The sequence below is a fragment of the Ochotona princeps genome, chromosome 12 (assembly GCF_030435755.1).
Source record: "Ochotona princeps isolate mOchPri1 chromosome 12, mOchPri1.hap1, whole genome shotgun sequence".
In the NCBI taxonomy this organism is placed as follows: Eukaryota; Metazoa; Chordata; class Mammalia; order Lagomorpha; family Ochotonidae; genus Ochotona; species Ochotona princeps.
In genome coordinates this window covers 28,479,773-28,502,681 of record NC_080843.1, presented here as the reverse complement: position 1 = coordinate 28,502,681, position 22,909 = coordinate 28,479,773, and the positions used below count along the sequence as shown (strand labels likewise).

General features: G+C 44.4%; 2 protein-coding genes across 2 annotated transcripts in view; one reads left to right on the top strand and one right to left on the bottom strand.

Annotated features, from left to right (window-relative positions):
- Positions 1-108: 108 nt before the first annotated feature.
- On the bottom strand, positions 109-13,147 carry MZT1 (mitotic spindle organizing protein 1). Its single transcript, XM_004577645.2, has 3 exons — positions 12,652-13,147; positions 8,304-8,449; positions 109-1,903 (listed from the first exon to the last, which is right to left on the bottom strand). Exons 1-3 carry the CDS (start codon positions 13,004-13,006, stop codon positions 1,880-1,882), a joined length of 525 nt encoding a protein of 174 aa, XP_004577702.2. The 5' UTR covers positions 13,007-13,147; the 3' UTR covers positions 109-1,879.
- The window catches only part of BORA (BORA aurora kinase A activator), a 26,486-nt gene continuing 16,607 nt past the window's right edge, over positions 13,031-22,909 (top strand). The window contains exons 1-4 of the mRNA XM_004577431.4: positions 13,031-13,160; positions 13,915-14,082; positions 16,456-16,562; positions 19,905-19,950. Coding sequence (XP_004577488.2) covers positions 13,930-14,082; positions 16,456-16,562; positions 19,905-19,950 — 306 coding nt within the window. The 5' untranslated portion in view covers positions 13,031-13,160; positions 13,915-13,929. The remainder of the gene's footprint in view (positions 13,161-13,914; positions 14,083-16,455; positions 16,563-19,904; positions 19,951-22,909) is intronic.

Genomic DNA, 22,909 nt, shown 5'->3' with positions numbered 1-22,909 from the left:
TACAACCTGCCTTTAGATAGTCTTCAACCACACGTAATAAGCATTTGAATATTTATAGGTTACCTATAGAACTGTAACTGAATTCACAGAAACATACTAAACCAGAAGTAAATGCCAATATCCACAAAATGGTTTTATTTTTTCACTGACAATGTACACAACACTGCAACTGTATAATTTTGTTCAGTTTCTTAAACATTCCTTAAGTATGCATTAAAAATATATGTTTACATTTAAGAAATGTGACACACTAATGAAGTCTTCTGTAAACATAATCCCTCAATATATTTTCCTAATTATTTCATACATAAATAGCTTAATATACAGTCATAAATAAAATCATTTTTAAAGCCTAGAAATATATACAAATTCTCTAGTAGGACAAAAGTGGTCTCTGATTTTTTTTAAATAACCTGCTGTTCTGTTATTTGCAGTGTTAATTATCTAAACGATTTGTCACAAGTTCTTACTGTCTACCCAACTTTTCTGTCAATGACAGACTATATCCAGTGTAAGATAGTATGCATTTAAAAAGTCAAAATGATCAAAAGCATAAATTAAAAAAAGAAAAAGTTATTATTCAAATATTAAGCCTTTGAAATTCATCAGCTTATCTGTAAAACAGGAAATGCAAATAAAGGATGAATGCTTTTATTATCATTTAGATGGTATTAACAGAATATAAAATTTGGGAAATAATAAAATCAAACTCAATTTTTACTAGTCTTGCAAAAAAGAAATTTCCATTCAGATTCTGTTACATGGAAAGAATCAACACATTCAAAAATTTTCTAAAATTTACCTTTGAGTCACAATTTTGGTTATAACTTTAAGGGTAAACATAATCACATAAAATGACTTTAGAATGTAGTATTTGTAACTCCTGATGCAGAACATTTAATTTTTGTTTTATTACTAGAACTCCTTAATCTTCAGAAAATACTAAGTATCTGTTCACACACCACCCATCTAGTGATTAAGTAACCACTCAAGATTTAGTGGAAAGTAAACATTCCAATTACTTTCATATGATAAAAGCAAAACTGAATTGTGCATATGAACTGTTTTACATTTCTTTAGGTGTTAATTTATAGGATAACTCCAGTTTTATGGGTAAAAAAATTTAGAAAGAGAAACACTCCTAACTAAAATTCTTATTAAATGACTCAAACTATAATACTAAGCTAAGTACTGTCAGCATTTTGTAAACCTATGTCTCTAAAAATTTTACTTTTCAACCAATATAAAAAAATGACCTTTTCACTTTATCACCTGCCAAAACCTGTTTGAAAAAGTAAGTATTCATTGTTAAAGAGCACACATTACAAGAAATGTTTTCTATGCTCTTCTTTTACAAAACAACATTCTGATATACATAATGAATCTAAATGAAAATTCAAATGGTGGCTGAAATCCTGTCAACTTTCAGCCCAATCCGACACAAATCCACAGCTATTACACATAAACAATTCAAATTAAAGTTTATAATGGAAATGTCAACGAGTCATAGCCTCAGTACTGATGGGCTCCACTGCACTCAAGCAGGCGCGGCACATGTGCACATCTGACACACAGACTGCTCAGAAAATTAAAGCCATCAGAGTTATAAATAAGGAATACATAAATGTGAACATTGCAATGCCAAAGCATTATGATAGTCTAAAAAAAAAAGTGAATGAGATAATATGTAAACATATCTGATGGTTCTTCCTGTGAGTCACTTTTCACTGATTTATAAAGCTATGGTTTTGTAATTCTTTAAAAGAACATTTTCCTACGCTGCTGCATGCAGTAATTTCACTGTTCACTCTTGACTACAATGCAACCTTCAAATCCTCTCGCAGAGCTTGACATACGTCATCAGGATTTCTCCAGAAAGTCAGCTAGTCATATTATCAGCAGTCTAAAACAAGAAAGGAAAAGTTCATTAAAACTGCAGAAAAGGAGATATCAAGGAGCTAACAGCGTACTGTCATCAACAACCATTCCTAAAACAATCTTGTAATCCATATGCCTGAAAACAATCCTACAAGTTGGGGGGACCATTTTTTTTCTTTTCTTTTTGGGAAAGGAAGAGAAAGACACAGAGAAAAACACATACCACTGAAGAGAGAGCTCCCCTGTCGATTTGCTCCCCGAAGGCCTGCAAGAGCCCGTGGAGGTGTAAGCTACATATCCTACTGAGCAGCAGCGACCCAGCTGCCACAGGCCGCTTCCTAGAGAGAATCAGCAGAAAGCTCAGACAGGAGCTGGAGCCAAAGCCAGGAGGATTGGAATTTGGGCATCCAACATGGGGACACAAGCATCCTCACTAGCTTGCCCGGAACCAGTTTCCTTCCCTTCCCTTTCCTTTTCCCTGCTTCCTTCCTTTTCTAAATAAACTGAATACTCCTGTCATTTTCATTTTCTACTGCATATCAGGATTATCCATTAGGCGGAAAGTAAAAAGCAACCATCATTTTTAAATAAAGGTACATATGAAAATGTACTTCCACTTGAAAAATCAACCCATTAACCTTCTTAGCATAGTCTTTATGAGTTTGTCAATTTCCATGTGTTTTATTATGGTATGAAAAATGAATTAAGGGGCTGGTGTCGTGGCCTAGTGGCTAAGCTTGGAATGCGCTGGGATCCAATATGGGCGCCAGTTCTAATCCCCACAGCCCCGCTTCCCATCCAGCTCCCTACTTGTGTCCTGCGAAAGCAGTCGAGGACAGCCCAAAGCCTTGGGACCCTGCACCCACATAGGGGACTCAGAAGAGGCTCCTGGTTCTTGGCTTTGGTTCAGCTCAGTTCCAGCCGTTGCAGTCACTCGGGGCATGAACCAGTAGATGGAAACTCTTCCTCTCCATAAATCTGACTTTCCACCCCTCCCAAAAATCTTAAAAAAGGAAAATAACTGGGCCTGGTGTGGTAACCTAGTGGCTAAAGTCCTTGCCTTGAAAGTGCAGGGATCCCATATGGGCAGCAGTTCTAATCCCGGAAGCCCCCCTTCCCATCCAGCTCCCTGCTTGTGGCCTGGGAAAGCAGTGGAGGACGACCCAAAACTTTTGGACCCTGCACCCATGGGGGAGACCTAGAAGAGGCTCTGGGCTCCTGGCTTTGGATCGGCAAAGCTCTGGCCGTCATAGCTACTTGGGGTGTGAATTATCGGCCACAAGATCTTCCCCTTTGTATATCCTACTTTCCAATAAAAATAAATCTTTTTTTTTTTAAAGGAAAATAACTTACTATAGTTCCATTTTCTTAGGAATAAAAGAAATCACTGTGTTGGAACACTTTTCACAGAGTTTCCTGAAGCCTCAGTTAAGTCAACGTACATGCGGAAAGCAGAGAAAGATGTGCAAGGCCGAGGGACAGGGACGCACTCCTGTTTTCAACCTTGGCAGCTGAAAGGTGGTGCCTTCTCTGGACAGGAAAACAAGCAGCCCTTCTGGATCAAGGCAGCAGAAAGCTGTTCCTCTGGTCTGAGCTCCTCATTTCCCTGTTCTTGCAGGATTACATATACTCACAGCTGCTTCCTGCCCACAGCCACCTGTAATCTTATATAAGCTGGCAGTGTTTGTGTTAAGACAGCTGAGTCTCTCACGCATTCCTCACCCAGCCTCCAGCCACTTCCACATTTTAAATGCTTTGTCATGGCAGCACCCCACTTCTCAGTACTAAAATTGGTGCCAGATACCTGGGCCCCCACCATAAAATACCATAAACTGCATGGCTTAAAATAAAACAAAGCTTTTTTTTAAAAAAAAAGACTTTTATTGGAAAAGCAGATTTACAGGGAGAAGAAGAGACCGACAGAAAGATCTTCTGTTCACTGATTCACTCCCCAAGTGGCTGCAATGGCCACAGCAGAGCCCAACAGCAGCCAGGAGCTTTTTCGGGTCTCCCATGCAGGTGCAGGGTCCCAGGGGTTTGGACCATGCTCTATTGCTTTCCCAGGCCACAAACAAGGAGCTGGAAGGGAAGTGCAGCAGCCAGGATACAAACTGGCGCCCAGATGGGATCCCGGTGCAGGCAAAGGGAGGACTTTAGCCATTAGGCTACCGCACTGGGCCAAAACAAACTATTCTTTAACAGTTCTGGAGGTTAAAAGTCCTGATAGGCTGGAATTTTTCCAGCTGGTTCTTTTTATCTCTTAGTAGTTCTTCCCTCATTCCCTATTTTTCTCACATTGAAAACAGCACACCCTAGTTGCAGGCAACTGCCCAGGTTGCACTGTACCTAGGCAAATGTTACACTGCTGGAAGAAAACCAGCCAGTAACTGGCAGGCATTCTGGGCCTGTTTAATACCAAATTCGTGCTAACTATACCAGTGTGCCAGTATAGTTGCTTATTTTTTCTTTTTCTTCTTCTTTTTTAAGGTATGTGGGGAAGGCAGGGAATGCTGGGCCTGGCTGAGCTACACCACCCTAGCCCTCAGGCACCGGGTGGGAGTGGGGCTGCAGATTACCCAGGGAGGGGGATCTGGCACAAGCTGGAGGGGAGCAGCTGAGGGCATGATTGTCAGGGAGGAATGACTTCTGTGGGATTCTATGGACCAGGCCACAGCACTGGCAGGTAGGTGAGGGAGCTGAGATGGAGTGGTTTAGAGGGCGGAAAACGGAGGACACATCTGAGTCAAGCCAATGCACCCGCACATGTGGGAGACCTGGGCTGGGCTACGTAGCTTCACTCAAGGCCCACTGGCATACATAAAAGCTGGGGCTTGGGGCTTGCCTGGCTGGGTTTGCCTGCGGTAACAACCTGTGAGCATTGGAGCAGGGATTAGGCCTCAACAGGCTAGGCCACAGCACCTATCAGAATGCAAGAGAACCCAATCTGGGGGCAGATTTTGTAAGGGACTTGTGGGCTTGCCTCTGTGGTATTGCAGCACCCACAAATTTACATGGAGAGCTGGGGGTAGTGGTGGGCTGAGCCAGGCTGGACCACAGAACTCAACTGACACCTGGAGGCTGGGGCTGGGAGGAGACTGGGTTGGGCAGACTGTAACACCCACTGGCACAAGCAAAGGCCAGGACTGAAGACAGACCATGCCAAGCAGGGCCACAGCACCTGCTGGCACATGTGAGATCTGGGGCTGGGAGCAGGCCTGGTAGGGGCACTTGGGGAACTCCTGTGCGAGGCCACAGCTCCCACTGGGGAGTACAATAACCAGGGGTGGCTAGGAGCGGAGGGGGAGGGAGGGAAGGTGGTTAAGTCAGGTTAGGTTACAGGTTAGGTTACAGGGTTACAGCATACACTACATGAGCAAGAGCCAGAAAAGGGTGCCATCCAGGCTGGGCTGGAACTTAACACCCACCAGTTCACATGAGGACTAGGGCCGAGCCAGGCTGCTGTACCAGCTGGCATGCACAGGAACCAGCACTTGGAGCTGGCCTGGTAGGAAACTTCAGAGAAACTTCTGGACCACTGCTTCCACTGGTAAGCTTGAGAGCAGAGACAGGGGTGGCCGGGCGGTGGGGGGAGGGGAGGCTATGGCAACTGTAGGCCAGCATGTGCCTGGGTCTGGGTATAGGGTTGGCTGGGCTAAGCTACTGAACCCACTAGACTAAGAGAAAGCCAGAATGGGTGCAGCTCCAACTAGCAAGTGCTAGGACTGAGTGTAAGCCACGTCAGGCTGGACTGCAGTGTGGGCAATTGCTGCCGGGTCTCTACCTGCTATCTGGTGGGCATGGCTTACAGCTTACCTGCCCCGGCCTGAGGCACAGCTTCCATGCAGAACACCTCTGACATAACTAGAAGGTCAAAGGGAATAGGCCTGCCTTTTAGCCAATCACAATTTTATTACTGGTGTGGGGGGAAGGGTAAGAGAGACTGCCTGAAAATACCCTCCTACCCTTCCCTTCCTTAACCTTTAAAACCCTGGAATTTGCACTGAATAAACAGACATTCCCCACCAGCTTGTCTCTGGTGGTTCTTCAAGCCAAAGAACAATATCTCCTCACCTTCAGTGGCCTTCAGTGGCAGTTTTAAACCCTGAGACTACAGTACACCCTGGCAGGCACCAGATCCAGTGCTGGGAGCAGGCCTGGTGGGTACTCCTCTGCTAGGCCGTAGCTCCTGCTGGTGAGCATTAGAGCGAGGGCTGGGGGCAGGCTGGGCTGAGCTATGCCATAGCATTCATGCGTGTGCTTGAGAGCCAAATGGGATAAGGGATGGGCTAGGCTGCAGCACATGCTGGCACATGCAAAAACCAGGGGGTGGGGAGGTGGGCCTGTTGCAGGTTACTGGGGATTGACTCAACCAGGCCACTGCGGCCACTGGTGTGCAGGAGGACCAGGCCTGTGGAGGTCTGGGCTGGGCTAGGCCACAGTACCCATCAGTTCACAGTAGACATAGTGATGCAGGTGAAACTGACCAGGCAGCTGCACCCACCAGCATCTGTGTCGGCTGGCGCAGTAACGAGCCACATTTGATCCTGTGCTGCTGGCACACATGAGTCAACTCGGAGGTCACCCTAGGTGAAGTTTGTTGGGGGACTCTCCAACTAGACTGCTGCACTCAGACCCCGGCCACAGGGAAAATCACAATATATGTTATACAACCTTGGAGTGCATGTCTTGGGACTGGGCCTCCTCAGCTGCTGATGCCTGTGCAGTGGACAGCATGCCGAGATGCACGCAGGAGACGTGACAGCCAGCTCATCTAGGCTAGCAGAGGACATCGACTGTCTCGTCAGAAGATGGAAAGCAGAACACGTTACACCACTCTCCTGGCTAAGCTCTTGGGTCCATGCATGAGCCTCTCTTGGCTTGGTCACCCAACAGACCTTGGAAAGATTTTCCCAACACTGATGCAACAAAGCTGACACCACCTTAGAACTATCAGAGCCATTCCGCAACACCCTCAGAGTAATTTTCCCAACATCAGGGTCTCTAAGGTGTCATCAAACGCTGTCCCTGGGTGCTGATGTCGTTTGACAGCAAGGAACAGCTATTCTACCCACCTTCCTCCGTGCCTTAACCCTCCTGACACTACATGGGCCTGCATCCCTTTCAACTGTATAAACAAATATTAAAAAGAAAACAAAAAAGTAAGTACAAGTAAAGAAACAGCAAGGAGAAAACTGACTGTACCTTCCAACTTCTGCTTAGAAGTTTCCCCAGTTAAATATTCAAACTTTCTCTGTCTTCTTTTTGAGCATTCATCAGAACTGACTTTGGCAATCACAGGTCCTCCAACAAGCTCTTAGGGCAGTCTTAACTTTTCTATCAAGTACCTGAAAGGCTTTCCAGCCTATCCATTACCCGATTCCAAAGCCATTTCCACATTTTCAAGTATTTCTATTTCGGTATCTTACTTCTCAGGACTAAAACTGGTATGATATTTAGAAGAGTGCCATACTAGAGTACCATAGAGTGGGTACACATTCTTCAACAGTACTGGAAGCCAGAAGTCCACAGTCAAGGCGGCAGCTAGACCCTACTCTGAAGGCTCTAAGAGCAGATCCTCCCTCCCTCTTCCTAGTTTCCGACGGCTGCTAACAATCCTCACTTTTCTTCTATGTGGCATGCCTCACTGCTAATCCCTGCCTCCACCGTCACACGGCCTTCAACTTTGTCTCATCCTGTCCCTTGACTTACAAGGACATCCAATTATTGGATCAGACCTACTGGAATACAGTATACCTCATCCTAATTTGATCATATCTGCAAACATCAGTCCTAATATTCTTAGAACAAGAATATATCTTATTAAGGAGCAGACACAACTACTTAATACTCAGGAAAATTCTAAACACAGTTAAGGTCTTTGAGAAAGATAACAGGAACCATGATAGTAGTCATTGTTGTGATTTGAACATAAAACTATTAAGCTCGGTTTTTATAATGTGCCCTGATGGAGCTGATAGCTATTCTAACACTCTTCAACTGAGACTTTCCATATAACTGTCAACTATTTTCTAACCCCAAACAGCTTTGTTTAGAAGTAAGAAAGAAGGGCCCGGCGGCATGGCCTAGCGGCTGAAGTCCTTGCCTTGAAAGCCCCGGGATCCCATATGGGCACCGGTTCTGGTCCCGGCAGCTCCACTTCCCATCCAGCTCCCTGCTCATGGCCTGGGAAAGCAGTCGAGGACGGCCCAAAGCCTTGGGACCCTGCACCCGCAGGGGAGACCCGGAAGAGATTCCTGGTTCCCGGCATCGGATTGTTGCGTATTGGCCCGTTGTGGCTCACTTGGGGAGTGAAACATCGGATGGAAGATCTTCCTCTCTGTCTCTCTTTCTCTCTGTATATCCGGCTTTCCAATAATAATAAAATCTTTAAAAAAAAAAAAAAAAGTAAGAAAGAAGTATCTGACCTTCAGTGCTTCGGTGGCCTTGCGAAGCTCCTTAATAACCGACGACAGAGCTTCTGGGTTAATCCCTTGCTCACAAAGTCGCACACATATAGACAGGGTTTCCATATCTAAGCCAGTATTCAAAATTCTTGAAATCTCAAGCAGAACTGAAAAACAATTAGGAAAGTTAAAAAAAAAAGAACTTGAAACATTTAAAATTTGTACTTGGTAATTTTTAAAATTCGTGTATGACTGTAATACCAAGCATTTAGCACAGGATTTCGGGGGTTGGGAATCAGCAGGCAACACTGTCTTCCCTCACTTGTTGCTCAATGTCTATTTTACAGAAGTTTCTTAGCCACTCTGCTACTTTAGGATTTAAGGTGCTTACGTTTCCACCATTAAAATAATATTATCATTAAGTACCTGTGCAATTTATTTCATTAAGTTCTATTATTGGAAGAACTGCCAAGTCACTAAGAGTGTTTAGAAACCTTTATAACAATTTCACAAAGTAACCACACTTGTTAAATCTAATCATAAATATGAAAGCTAACATTTCCTACCTTCAGTCTTACAGCACTGTACATCATTGTGGTTTATTAACCTTATCTTTGGCACAAGCAGCACTAGCATTGAGAATCTAGAAGTACAAAGTGATTTTTGTAACAATCATCATGTTTATAATGTGATGCTTTCTACTGTGACACTAGACATTCATTTTCATCTCCAAGAGTTCAGAGTCTTTAAAACGTATTGTTCATCTAGGCTGCCAGTACATTTTTTGAACATGTGGAATACAGTTCCAATGCTTTTGTCCAATTCTATCATGGGTGTTATCTTTATTATCTGTTTTAACTGACTTTTTCCTTTATTATCAAAAGTCATTTCTTTAACTGCTTTGCATACCTAGTAAGCTTAAATTAGATGCTAAAGGGTGTTCATTTTATTTGGTTTGGTGCTAGACATTTTTGTGTTCCTTCTTTTAAGAGATTTGTGCATTTTAATGGCAGAATAATGGGGTTACGGGGAAGAAAGATATCGGTTAGATAAGTCTTCCAGTCATGGGGCAGAAATCTAGGTACTTGGGCCACAAAAAGATCTGCTGCCCAAGAGCAGGAAGAAGCTGGGTGGGAAGCACCAAGCAGCCAGCACTTAAACCAGTCACTCCAACACGGATTGCAGGCCCCAAGCTGTCACTTATTCCGCTGTGCTAAACACCTGTTCCAGATGTTTTGTGTTTCTATATTCTTGCGGTTTGTAAAAAGCTGTGGTATCTGTAAAGAGTTTAATCCTTTTGGGTCTTACTTCTCAGACTTACTACACAGACCCAGAGCCCTGTTTAATGCAAGGTAAAGTGCTCTCCACTACCAAGGAAAGCTCTGTATTCTACAAGTATCTTGTTAATTATGGAATTTTTCCTTTTTTAAAAAGATTTCTTTATCTTGATAAGAGAGGCAGATTTTACAGAGAAAAAAAGGAGAGACATACACAGAGAGAAATCTACTTGCTAGTTTAACATCCAAATGACAGCAACAGCCAGAGCTGAACTGGTCCAAAGCTAGGAATCAGGAGCTTCTTCTGGGTCTCCCACATGGGTGCGCAGGCATGAGGACTTGAGCCACCCTTCGCTGCTTTCCCAGGCTATAAGTAGGGAGCTGGATTGGTAGTGTAGCAGCCAGGGCTTGAAGGGTGCCTTTGTGAGCTGCTGGCACTGCAGGCAGAGTATTAACTGCTAAGCCACCATGCTGGCCCCAATGATGGCATTCAGTCACTCTGGCTGGTTGCTATTAGCTCTATTCTTTGTGTGAGCATGGTGTACTGTTCCTTCTAATCCTTGTGGAAGGTTTTTATCCAGCTTTCTGGGTACTTCTCTCGTACACCTGTTAACCAATACTCTACTCTGCTGAATGCTGTTGAGGGACTCATCTAGAGAGCTCCAAAATTCTCTGAGGCTCCTCCCTCTGTATACTGCTTGCCCCGGTTCCCCAGCCTGGGAAGCTGTGCATACTTCGCACTGTCGTCTGCGTTGTCCTTGGCATCCCATGCTGCACCATGGCTTGAGAACACTGAGAGCAGTGAGTGGGAATGACCACACAGCTCACTTCATTTCCACTCTCCAGGATGGCTGCCCTTTGATGCCTGAGTACTGGTGTCTTGAAAACCAGTTCTATATATTTTACCTGGATTTAACTAGTTGCTTCAAGTTGAAGAGTAGGGCCCGGCGGTGTGGCCTAGCGGCTAAAGTCCTCGCCTTGAAAGCCCCGGGATCCCATATGGGCGCCGGTTCTAATCCCAGCAGCTCCACTTTCCATCCAGCTCCCTGCTTGTGGCCTGGGAAAGCAGTTGAGGACGGCCCAATGCATTGGGACACTGCACCTGCATGGGAGACCCGGAAGAGGTTCCTGGTTCCCGGCATCGGATCGGCGTGCACCGGCCCGTTGCGGCTCACTTGGGGAGTGAATCATCGGATGGAAGATCTTCCTCTCTGTCTCTCCTCCTCCTCTCTCTGTATATCTGACTTTGTAATAAAATAAATCTTTAAAGAAAAAAAAAGTTGAAGAGTAACCTTTATCCCTGCTAATCTGGCTTGTCTGACAGGTGACATTTTTCATGCCTTCAATTTCGAAATTCCAATTCACTAACAGTTCGTTCTTCAGTTGTATCTGTGGAATGTATCTCAATGATTACATTCTGGATTTTTAATTCCCTTCTACCCCTTTCCCCTGATAACCACTTGTTCTTGTTTATAAATAAACAACCATTTATTGTCCAAGCCTTTATCCCATCAAGGCTATATCCTTAAAAGTGTTTTTGAGATATTTTTCTTAAAACTGTTTCTGAAATATTATTCAAACTCCCTGCTAATACACCAGTGAAAGAGGCAATGGCATCAAGTATTTGGGCCCCTGCCACTCATATGAGAAGTCAAGATGGAGTGTTCAGCTTCTGGCTTTTAATGGATCTGGTCTAGTTGTGGCCATTTTAAAAAGCAGACTTCTCTCTCTCTGCCTTTCAAATAAATAAGTAAGTAAATAAATAAATCTTTAACTCTTTTTTTTTAGTACTTGGCGAAGCTATAGAGGGTCTGACACTATAGCTAACTGGCTAACCCTCCACCTGCAAGTGCTGGCATCCCATATGGGCATCAGTTCATGTCCCAGCTGCTCCACTTCCCATCCAGCTTTCTGCTTGTGGCCTGGGAAAGCAGTGGAGAATGGCCCAAAACCTTGGGCCCCTGCACCAGTGTGGGAGACCTGGAGGAGGCTCCAGGCTCCTGGCTTTGGATCAGCTCAGCTCCAACTGTTGCAGCCGCTTGGGGAGTGAAGCAGTGAAGGGAAGATCTTTGTCTGCCTCTCCTTCCTACAAATCTGCCTTTCCAATTAAAACAAAACATAATGATTTTTAGAAATTTTAAATTGAGAAGTATATAAAGATGAAACCAACATTTTAGAGACTCTGGTTGAATATACAATGGGATTTGGAAGAGTAGCACACCACTGGCAAGGAAATCCAGTTACTGAAAGACTGGCTAGTAACAGGAGGGACTGAGACAAACAGTCAAATCCAAGACTGGAAAAGCCATAATGAACTGGATTGATGGTGGTGATAGGGGCTGTTGGTTTGTCTGGCTGACAGAGCTTTGCAGGGGTAAGCAAATGGAATGAATACATTTTCTCTATGCTGCAACTGTCAAACTTACTGCCTGGCATATAAAGCTGTACTACACTAAAGCCTTCGGGATCCAAGGGCAGCCAACACAGATTAGACCCCCCGAGGCCCCCGTCTCCCCCGGCCAGCTCAAAAAACAGACTTACAAGATAATGCTCATTACACAGCAATTTCCACAAACATAAATCCAGCTATGAAATTAATATGCTAGGAGACATCAACAAGGATGGGAATAACCGACAGGAACCACGTTTAGGCTTTACCGCCCCCGCCTCGGGGTGCAAAACAGGCAAGGACTTCCCTAACCTATAGGGGATCCTAACACCCGGTCCACTGGAATCCACAAAGCGCCTCCCGAGGCGCCCAGGGCAGGGGGCACCTTGGAGTCCCCGGGGTCGCCAAGGAGGTCATCCGCAGCGTCCCGCGGGCACTGGATCTGTGCGGGAACTGGCCTGGGCGCGGGTCCACGGGGGCGGGTGGCGTCCGGCGCGCGCGGGCAACGGGCAGGCGTGCGGGGGGCCTGAGGGACAACCCTCCGGGGACGCGCCCATCAGCCTGGAGGCCCCGGCAGCGCCCTCCCTCAGACCCTCGGAGATGCCCCTCCCGGCAGCACGGCCACCACAAGTCCTCCCTGGGCTCGCCACACCGCCCGGTGGCCTTGGAGGCAAGGTCCGGCGCCGCCATGGGGGCCACTCACCGTCCATGGTCTCCCTCACCGCGTTCAGATTGGCCGCCGCGGCCGCCCCCGCCGCCCCGGCGCCGCTGCCGCTCGCCATGGCGGAGGCCCAGGGAGGCGGCAGAGGGGCCTGACCCGGAACTGGAGCGCCTGCCTTTCTTTTCCCGGGCAACCACACGCCGCGCGTCCGCCCCACGCCCCGCTCACGCCGGGCAGGCTCCGCCCCCGCGCGCCCGTCGCCGGCGTGTGCGGCTGCGTTGGTTTGAATTTGGAGCCTTGTTGTTCTGCGCGGAACGTGGAGCGAGGAGTTGCCGTTCGAATTCACCTCGCGGCCTCCGCGCCATTGGCTGGTTCGCGGACAGCGGCGCGACGCCATTGGCCGGCCGTCCCAGGGCCCCGTGCTCTGGTTGGCCTGCGGCAGCACGGAAGCGGGGAGTTAAAGAGTCGGCCTCTCGTGGGAGCCGGCCGCGGCCCGCCTGGCTGCGCCCTGGGGTGCATGTCGGCAGCTGCGGTTCCCTGCCAGGCGGTAGGTACGTTCCTGGTCGTTCCCGGCCTTTCCTTCTCTCGACTGGAGAGCTCACTTTTGGGCAGGTCTGGGGGTGAGGGTGAGCTGCGAGGTGGGGACCGGGGGTGCTGCGCGCAGGAGTGATCGCTCCGGGCCGGGGCGGTGTGACATGTCCTCGACTCCTCACCGAGCCGGCCGGCTGCACCCTGCACGCTTCCAGGGGCTGGACTCGGATGTGTCTCTGGGGGCGACCCCGTGAACGGGTACGGTCTCGGGCAGCGGCTTGGCGGCCGGAAGGCCATGCTTGCGGGGAGGTTATCCGAGGTCCCCGGCCACCCGGCAGGTCCTACTTAGCCGGCGAGGGTCTCTTGTTCGCGCAGCAGACTTGTGCATGCGTGCTACACAGCAGTGTTTCCTAGTGACTGGGGTTGGCCGGGTGATTGCCGGAGTACCGTGAGCTTGTCCTGTGTTGGGCAGTCTGGAAGTAATGCACGAGACAGCAGAGATCTTAATGCTGTAGGGAGAAAGAGTTTATTGGTTCCTTGCCTCCAAGGCAGACCTGAATGCATTCTTAGTTGATTGACTGCTACTTAGAAGCTTGTTAGCTGCTCTGAGTTAATGGTAGCTGTCCTGCTCTCAAGCTCATTGGGAGGATCACGTGAGGAATTGTCAACTCAGATTAAGGCTTGGGGAAATGCTGCCTGTTGCTCTTCAGCACATCCTGTCACAGTGCCTATGGAAGTGTGGAGTTTTCATACTGCTGCTTTCCATTGTTTTAGCTTTCACTGCGTGCTATGGGAGAAGTGAAAGAATTAAAAATGCAAATATCGCCAGAAACTCCTGGAAGAATCCGTGTTCTAAATCCTTTTGAAAGTCCTAGTGATTATTCTAATCTCCACGAGCAAACATTGGCCAGTCCATCTGTTTTTAAATCAGCAAAATTACCAGTAAGTTTTTCTCGGCTAGTGTTTATGATGAGTTTTCAGTGTAAATAACTCCAAATAACTTTCAATGGAAATATCTTTGTCTATCAGGTAAAGGTGGGGGAACTAGATCCTGGAGTATATATATCGCCGTGTGCTTTTTGTTCTTGTTGGCTTAAGCGGCTTGGAGAGAAATCCCATGTAGTGTTCACTCCCCAAATGCCTGAGTTGGCCCGGGGCAGGGTGGGCTTCAGTGGATGCCAGAAATCAGGAATGCAGACCAGGCATCCCACAGGGGTGGCAGCCCAGTGCTGCCTCCAGGGCGTGCACTGTCAGAAACCAGGAGTTGGCCTGAGCCAGGCATCAAACCCAACACTCCAGTGTATCACAGGGTGCTTAATGCTGGGCTAAATATTTGCTCCCCAGCATAGAGAGAGTTCACTGTATTACAGTGTTCACTAAAATCTAGTAATTGGCCAAGCATTCAATTAGCCGAATTTTAAAGTTATTATTTATCCCCCCCCCCCTTTTTTTGTCCTAACTCAAAAAAGATAATATGGGGCCTGGCACAATAGCCTAGTGTTTAAATCCTTGCCTTGCAATTACCAGGATCCCATATGGACACACCAGTTAATATCTTGGCTGCTCCACTTCCCATCCAGCTGCCAGCTTGTGGCCTGGGAAAATAGTGGAAGATGGCCCAAAGTCTTGGGACCCTGTGCCTGTGTGGGGAACCCAGAAGAGGCTCCTGATTCCTGGCCATTGGGACCACTTGGGGAGTGAACCAGAGGATGGAAGATCTTTTCTCGCTATCTCTCCTCTCTATAAATCTGCCTTTGCAATAAAAATAAATATTAAAAAATGTTAGGCTTCACAGTTTCAGGTGTAGCTATGTACCATGGATCTTGATGTAACTGCTAGTACCACATTAAAGAAGAAACTGTCTTTCTCATTTCTTCAACAAATGTTGGAGTGCTGCTATGGTATCAAAACAGTGCTTTCTAACCTGCTGTGCCGCAATGCTGTCTGTCAAAATGAACTTTAAAAGATATATTTGTTTATTTGGAAGGCAGAGAGCAAGAGAGATCTTCCAGCCTTTGGTTAAATTCCTCAAATGTCTACAACATCTGGCCCAGGGCCAGGCCAAGCCAAGTGCTGGAACTCAGTCCTGGCCTCTGAGGAATTTAACTCCTTGAGCCATTGCCACTCCGTCCCCAGGATGTGCATCAGCAGGAAGCCACAATGGGGGCAGACCTGAGATTCAGGACCTGTTGAACAGACGAGATGCAGGCTTCCCAAGGCCTCTCTTAACTGCTGCGCCGAATGCCCGTTACTGATCCCGTCTATTACTGTCATTTGCCATGAATTTTTGGAACTTCACTTGTGTCCATTCATTTGTTTGTTTTTGTTTTTACTTTTGACTTGAATTGTATTAACACGTAACTATCTGTTCTATAAACATTAATTCTGGGGCTGGCATTGTGGAGTGGCAGATCAACCCTGCACCTGTGACGCCAGTTTCCCAGTTCATGTCCTAGCTGCTCTGCTTCTGATCCGGCCCCTAATGCGCCTGAGAAAAGCAACGGAAGGTGATTGCAATACCGGGTCTCCTGCAGCCGTGTGGGAGACTTGGAGGAAGCTCTTGGCTCCTGGCTTCAGCCTGGACTAGCGCTGGCCATTGTTGCTCTCTGGAAAGGACCAGTAGATAGAAGATCTCATCTCCCTTGCCCTCTGTAACTGTCTTCCAAATAAATAAATAAATAAATAAATATTAAGCAAATAAAGTGGTGGGACAACTAACTTAACCCACAAAACTGGGATGGATATGAGGCATCCCAGATATTTTGTTCTAAATCTATCAAAAATATGTTTCTAATTTCAGGTTACTGTTTGGATAAGTTTTGATTCAGCTCGATAGTTGAATATTTAAAGGCAGCACTGGTTACCATTCATAATTATTTCAAGGATCAGCTACTTTATGAGCTTTTCAAATGCTTTTTAGTTAAAACTTTGCTTAATTCCAGTTCATTCTTAAAGCTTAAGTCCTTTGATAATACTAGGGTTTTTATATTTATACACTCATAATGTGTGTTACTGGTGTTAGCTGTGGAATTTCTGTACCTTTATAACTCTTTTTGTGGTTTTGCTCTTTTTGCATAATTGATATTAAGATTTAAAAATGTGCACTTTTGTGTCTTTGTAGAGCTATAATCCAGCTAATGCAGTGTGATTTGACTATTATTTGCCATTTAATTTAGTGGTACAAATTTTAACATGTAAGCTTTTAAATATTTTTATATTGGAGCCATTCACAGTATTTTTGATAGTGACATTGTTAGCATTTTGATGAACTCTTTTGGTTTGCTTTCACTCATAAGCTCACTTTATTTCATTAAGACTCCAGGGAAATTTAGATGGTCTATTGATCAACTAGCTGTAATAAATCCTGTAGAAATAGACCCAGAAGATATTCATCGTCAAGCATCATACTTAAGTCATTCGCGGTGAGTTTTCTTTATTTTTGAAATGAGTTTTCTTTTCTTGTATATAAGTATAACAACATGCTGTTAAGAGAGAGAGAGGAAGGGGCGTGGTGGCCTAGTGGTTAAAGTCCTCACCTTGAATACACCTTCTAATCCCAGCTGCTCCACTTCCTATCCAGCTCCCTGCTTGTGACCCGCGTGGGAGACCTGGAGGAAGCTACTGACTGAAAAAAGAGAGAGAGAAAGTTCTATAGGTCGTGTATTTTTACAATGAAAGGGTATTAGCAAGAACAAATTTTTATATTCTGAGTGAGTTCAGAGAACTATATCCAGAAGGATTCGTTTACTCTTGTTGCTGTGTTATTATGGAACAGCTCTGCCTTCCCAGCACTTGGTAGGGAGAAGGGCATTTTGAAGTTTGATGTTTTGCTTTGTTTTGTTGGTGTGTTAAGGTAAAGCAAAAAGCTTCTTACTTCCTAAAATCTCAAGGTAAGACACACTGAGAGGATATTTATTAGCATCAGAAAGATTTTCTAGATGTCATCCCACTTTAACAGTTCTCTTGGGTGATCTGAATTAAGTTGGCTTGAATTCTGTGAACCCAAGCAGTCTTAGCTCCTTTGCTCATGCGTGATGTAGGTTTTAAGGCTTTAGTTTGCTTAATGATACTTGATGTAGTGCAAACATGGCACTTCTTTAGGAGAAACACACCCATACTTTGTATTTTGAGGGATTTTTTGTCTTATAGTCAGATTGTTTAATTTATGGAGAAAAAAAAGTCATAACTATGATATGATGAGTTTTAAGTTTCTGTCCTGGAAAAGAACAAGAAATGACCCTTTGCCCTTCAACTTCAAACTTCCGTCGGACAGGATGCATACACGTTGATTCACTCTTAGCTCATCTGCTGTGTCCTCCCCATGATCGTTTGGTGACATTCACCTGCCAGTTAATACCTGTCATGGGTCACGGGGAAGGAATAGAATGGGGATAATGCATACAAGAATTTTAGTATTGAGTTTAAGTAATGCTTTGGAAAGAGAAGATGAAAAGAATATTCCTCCTAGTAAATGAGTCACAGTGACTGACACGCTTTTTGGCTTTGCACAAACCATATGCTTTATTGTTTTCTGCTCACCTTGTCAATGTATATAATGCTCACCTGATCAGTATATTGAGTCAATTATTGTATTGACTGAAGCACTCCAAGCCAAGGGACAGTAAAGAAATTCAGGGGGTGTTCCTGCCCTCGGAGTCAGCTTTAACTTCAAAAAGTTGCTGGGTAGTGACATTACAAGATAGGTTCATTTTTGAAACCATTTTTGTTTGTTTTAAAGATGTATTTGTTTATTCAAGTGGCAGAGTTAGAGAAAGAGGGAGAAACAAGAGATCTTTCATCTGCTCCCCAAATGACTGCTCTGGCTGGAGCTAGGCTGGTACAAAGCCTGGAGCCAGGAGCTTCTCCTGGGTCTCCCGCACAGATGCAGGGCCCAAGCACCTGGGTACCCTCCACGGCTTGCTCAGGCACAGCATCAGGAAACTGGATCGGAAGTAGAGCATCTGGGACACAAACTGGTGCCCCCATGCCATGTGTAGGAAAGGTCTTCAAAAAGTTTGCCTAAAATTTAATCGTGAATAAAATGCATACATTTAAAAATAGCATTGCACCAAAATAAGCATGTTTTAATAGAGTTATTTCCACATACTTTTTGAAGTTGCCTAGTACAGTTAGATGAAAGTTGCAACACAGTGAATTTGTATTTAGTAATCAATGGTGTGCTGTCGGGGGAGGTTTGTTTCAGCTGATTGGTCTGTGATATAGAAGGTGGAGGGAGAAAGGAGTGGACAGCCCTCTTTAGTTTGTATGTAGTGAGTGGTGAGGGATTTTGCCAGGGGGAGTGAGTACAGTCTTAGCAGCAGTAGCTTCTGCTGAGCTGTCTGAATTCTTCGCGATCTGCTTATGCATAGAACGCTTAGAGGCCTGCCGGTGTGAGGCGCTTCCCTGTCCTGCAGGAGGTCTCTGCCCTGCAGGAGGGGGCGCCATGCAGGGCACCCCGTTACCGTGCGTGGTTATACCCATGTGCAGTGGTGTGGTGGTCGGGATCGTTTGCCAGCATGACCTCCTAGAACCTGCTCTGATGCCATGTTGGGGTATTTGGCCATTCTGACTTTCACTGCATCCAACACTTGCCTGAATATTGGAGGTTCTTGAAGTTTCCCTCGATGAACATGAAGGAGGGAAAGCCAGGCTGAGATCTGTCACCTTGACTGACTACCACTGAAACATGAAGGCCACAGAATTACTGTCCTCACAGTTACTGTGGTTTAAGAATAGGTGGGGTATCACTGTGTAGCACATTTTCCCATAATTCCTTTATTTAAAAAATGCATTTAATTTAAATGTATGACTTCTCATGTAAGCTTTAAGTTACAAAAAGATGTGTGTGTGTATGAGAAAATTGCCTGAGAGGAAAATATCTTAGGTTGTTGTTAAAAAAAAAAAGTCCTGGGGCTCGGCAGTGTGGCCTAGTGGCTAAGGTCCTCGCCTTGATCCCATATGGCCGCTGGTTCTAATCCCGGCAGCTCCACTTCCTCTCTATCTCTCCTCCTCTCAGTATATCTGACTTTGTAATAAAAAAAAATAAAATAAATCTTTAAAAAAAAAAAAGTCCTACCAGTTTATTGATGCAAACAAGGCATTACTTCTGGTATGGAATAAAGAAAGTCCTGCAGTGCTGCCTGCTGTATCCTGGACGTGAATATAGCTTGTACTTGAGACCTGACACTTTACACTGTCTTACAATGAATAAACATATGTTGGTGAAACTATGTAGTGGGTCAAAATGTAAAAAAGAGAATTATACAAAGTATCATATTGTTGGTGTTTGATTTCAGAATATTCTAACCTGTTGATTCAGAACTGTGTGGATGTTATCTTCTCTTACAAGAGTAAGAGTTAATTCTGAAATGGCTTCTGTGATGAGCTAGTTGTAATTAATGAGAAAAGATTCGGGCACTTTTTAGATTTCTGTTGAACAAAATATTGTAATTTGTGGTGGTTAAAGGACAAATGGTTTTTTGAATGTCCTAATGTGTATAAATTTATATTGACGTAAACCTTTTGAAAGAAAAACCTTTGATTCAAACTGTAAATGGAAGGGGTGGGGTAAGCTTAATGGTTGAATGCTGGATGTCGGAATATTGCCATCTATAAAATGTTGTAAGAAACCCATTTTTCTTTTAAAATGAGCTCACTTGCCAGTTTTCAATGGAGGAAAAAGTATTTCTTTGAAAGGTTATTGTTGTCAGTGTTCAATAAGGTGAAGTAATGGCGTGGTTATTTTTCTTCTTTTCTCTGTATAGAATAGATAAAGATGTGGAAGACAAAAGACAAAAAGCCATTGAAGAGGTAACTGAAAACTGTTGGTGATTAACTCTGTGTGTGTCACCTCCCCCAGGAAGCCTTTCCTCAAACCTTTCACTGTGTGTGTCTCTTACAACTTTCCCCTCTCCCTAAGTGAAGCACCCACTTGCTCTGCTAACACCATGAAGTTTGACAATGCCTGGTCCCCTGTTCACAGGACTGTATGCCAGCATGATGATGTGTTCTCAGCCTCCCAGCTACTCTGAATTCTTTTTTGGCCAGTCGTGTGTTTGGGTTACCTTTTCATTCTCAGACCCCCATAGCAATTGTTCTTTGTGCCTGCCAAATATTGATTAGCCCAATCCTGTTTGAAGTTAGAAATTTCTAAAAAGGAAGTTGAATGCTTCTCAGGTTTTGAAATCTAGATTTTGACATTGATAAAAAAAAGATTGGTCTGTCGCTAATATTTAGGGTTTTTCTGACATGCCGTATGGTGCATGAAGCAAAGCGTAAAGCATCATGCTTCTAAGCAGAAAACGTGTATCACAAATTTAATATTTTTTCCAATAAAAATAATTTTTTTGTGTTTTGCTTGTCTGCTGAACTTTTCTTAGAGGTTAAAGGTTATCCATCTGAATCTTCTCAGAAAGTCGTTCTGTCGTGGCAGCATTTCTGCGTAGCCCGTTACCCTTGTTTCTTGGCCACCGACTGCCCTGCGCATCCCAGCACCACTGCAGCATGTTCACGGAGTGCGCAGTGCTCTGGCCCGGCGCACACACTTCTGCTATTTTCGCCCTTAGTTTTCCAGTGCAAGTAAAGGTTATCCCTTGTTTTAGATCCAGCCTGGTTTTTAGAAGACGGTTTCATGTGTTTACGCACACCAAACATTACTTACTTGTTAATCTAAGAAGCTCAACATTTTTCTTTGATTCAGTCATTTCAGCTACCCTGCCCTCTGAAGCTGAAAGTTCTTAATTTCTTTTGAACTGTTAACTGTTTGAAAAATTTGTTCCCTTCGAATTGCTGACTTGAAAGGGAAATTGAGTGGATCAAACGAAAGAAGATGTTGTCAGTGTTAAGATGAGGACTATCATCAGACACCAACTGAATTTTTTTTGTAAGATTTATTTATTTTTATTATGAAGTCAGATATACAGAGAGGAGGAGAGACAGAGAAGAAGATCTTCCATCCGATGATTCACTCCCCAAGTGAGCGCAATGGCTGGTGCTGCGCCGACCCAAAGCCAGGAGACAGGAACTTCCTCCAGGTCTCCCACGCGGGTGCAGGATCCCAAGGCTTTGGGCCGTCCTCGACTGCTTTCCCAGGCCACAAGCAGGGAGCTGGATGGGAAGTGGAGCTGCCGGGACCAGAAGCGGCGCCCATATGGGATCCCAGCGCGTTCAAGGCAAGGACTTTAGCTGTTAGGCCACTGTGCTGGGCCCACCAACTGAATTTTTATTTTTACTATTTATTTTTGAAATTAAATTAAGTATATGCACGTAGTAAAGCCAAAAAACATTCAAATGGAAAGACTCTTGCTCCCCTGTTATCCCGCTCCTTGAAGGTGATTAATGTTTCTTGTTTTGTACTTAGACATTAAATAGCATATTTTAAATGTTTTTGACAAATACGCATATCATTCTTATAATATTTTACATCTTTTATTTTGCTTAATTTCTCTGATTTTTTTATGATCAACACAAAGTTTTAGTAAAAGCATAATATCCAAACCTAGATTGATAGATGTTTTAATTGTGTTCATTTTCTTTATATCACAAATAATGCTATGATGATTTATACATATATTTTATGTCTCTGAAATTACTATGTCAGAGGCTTTGTAAATTTTCAGTTTTGGTAGTTTTTGCTTTCTAAAAGGTTGTACCAATTCATACTTCTGTTTATGATACTTTTTTTTTTTTACACCTGCATTACTTTTTTCAAACTTCTTAAGTTGAGCTACCCTTAATACTTTCAAAATGACAACTTGTTATCTCTGTTTGAATTTTTAACATTCAGGGTACACATATTCATCACTTCTAAATTTATGGGGCCTTTATCTTTTTTTTCTGGAAATTGTCTTTGTCATAGTTACCTGTCTCCCGCATCCCTTCTTATATCTTTTCCTCTGAACTTCGTAGGCAGGGTAGTTCAGAAATGGCTTACTTTGTCATATGTGTAACAAGATAGAAAGGAAATGGTAAGACTTGCCCCCAAAACCAGTGAGAATGAAAGAGGGCAGAAATGTATCCGCCTGCTGTTATTGCATTTGGGTATGCCAGCCCACAGCATGCAGGTAGATGTTCAAGGCCGGGCCTTGGGGCTTTAGAGAGCGCATGTTTTATAGTGATTGCTGCCGTCCACAGCCAACCTCGCCACATGGTAGCGCTGGGAAAGACATGCAGTGGCGTACCAGTACAGTGTGAGTTAGAGCTCCACCACACACATGTAAAACATGGGTGAACCTCAGTGGAATAGATATTGAGAAATTCAGTAAGTTGGTCACCAAGGGATGCATTGTGAATTTTTGTTACCTTTATGTTTCATATTTGATTTTAAGGTTCTTTTTTTTTTTTTTTGAGATAACTATTTTTCCGCCTTTTTAATTTTTTTTTGTTTTCTTTTTTATTATTATTTTTTAATTTATGTATATATTTTTATTGCATTTCATTTTATAACATCATTTCATAGGCTCTGATCTTCCCCCATCCCCTCCCCGTGTCCTCCCCCTATGGTGGATTGCTCCACCTTATTGCAGTATTGCAGTTCAACTCCAGTCTTGTTTCTTTCATTGCAAGCATGTGCCATGCATAGAGTCCAGCATCTTCTTGTCCAGATCAAATCAACAGTTTCTTGGGGAGATCAACTCTGGTCTAAAGGCATAGCTGGCAGAACATCATTCCGACCAATTAAAAGCCATAACATAACATCAACAACAGTTTCCAACATTATGGGGTTAATTGACATTGTGTTGAGTGACTGATATGTTAGAAAATATGAGTT

Bases quoted from the DNA above. Each gene is read 5' to 3' on its own strand.
- MZT1 (XM_004577645.2), bottom strand. From the start codon at position 13,006: ATGGCGTCGCGCCGCTGTCCGCGAACCAGCCAATGGCGCGGAGGCCGC. The intron at 8,450-12,651 runs GTGAGTGGCCCC...ATTGTTTTTCAG, and splicing joins GGTGAGGGAGACCATGGACG to TTCTGCTTGAGATTTCAAGA. The intron at 1,904-8,303 runs GTCAGATACTTC...TTCTTGTTTTAG, and splicing joins AGGCCACCGAAGCACTGAAG to ACTGCTGATAATATGACTAG.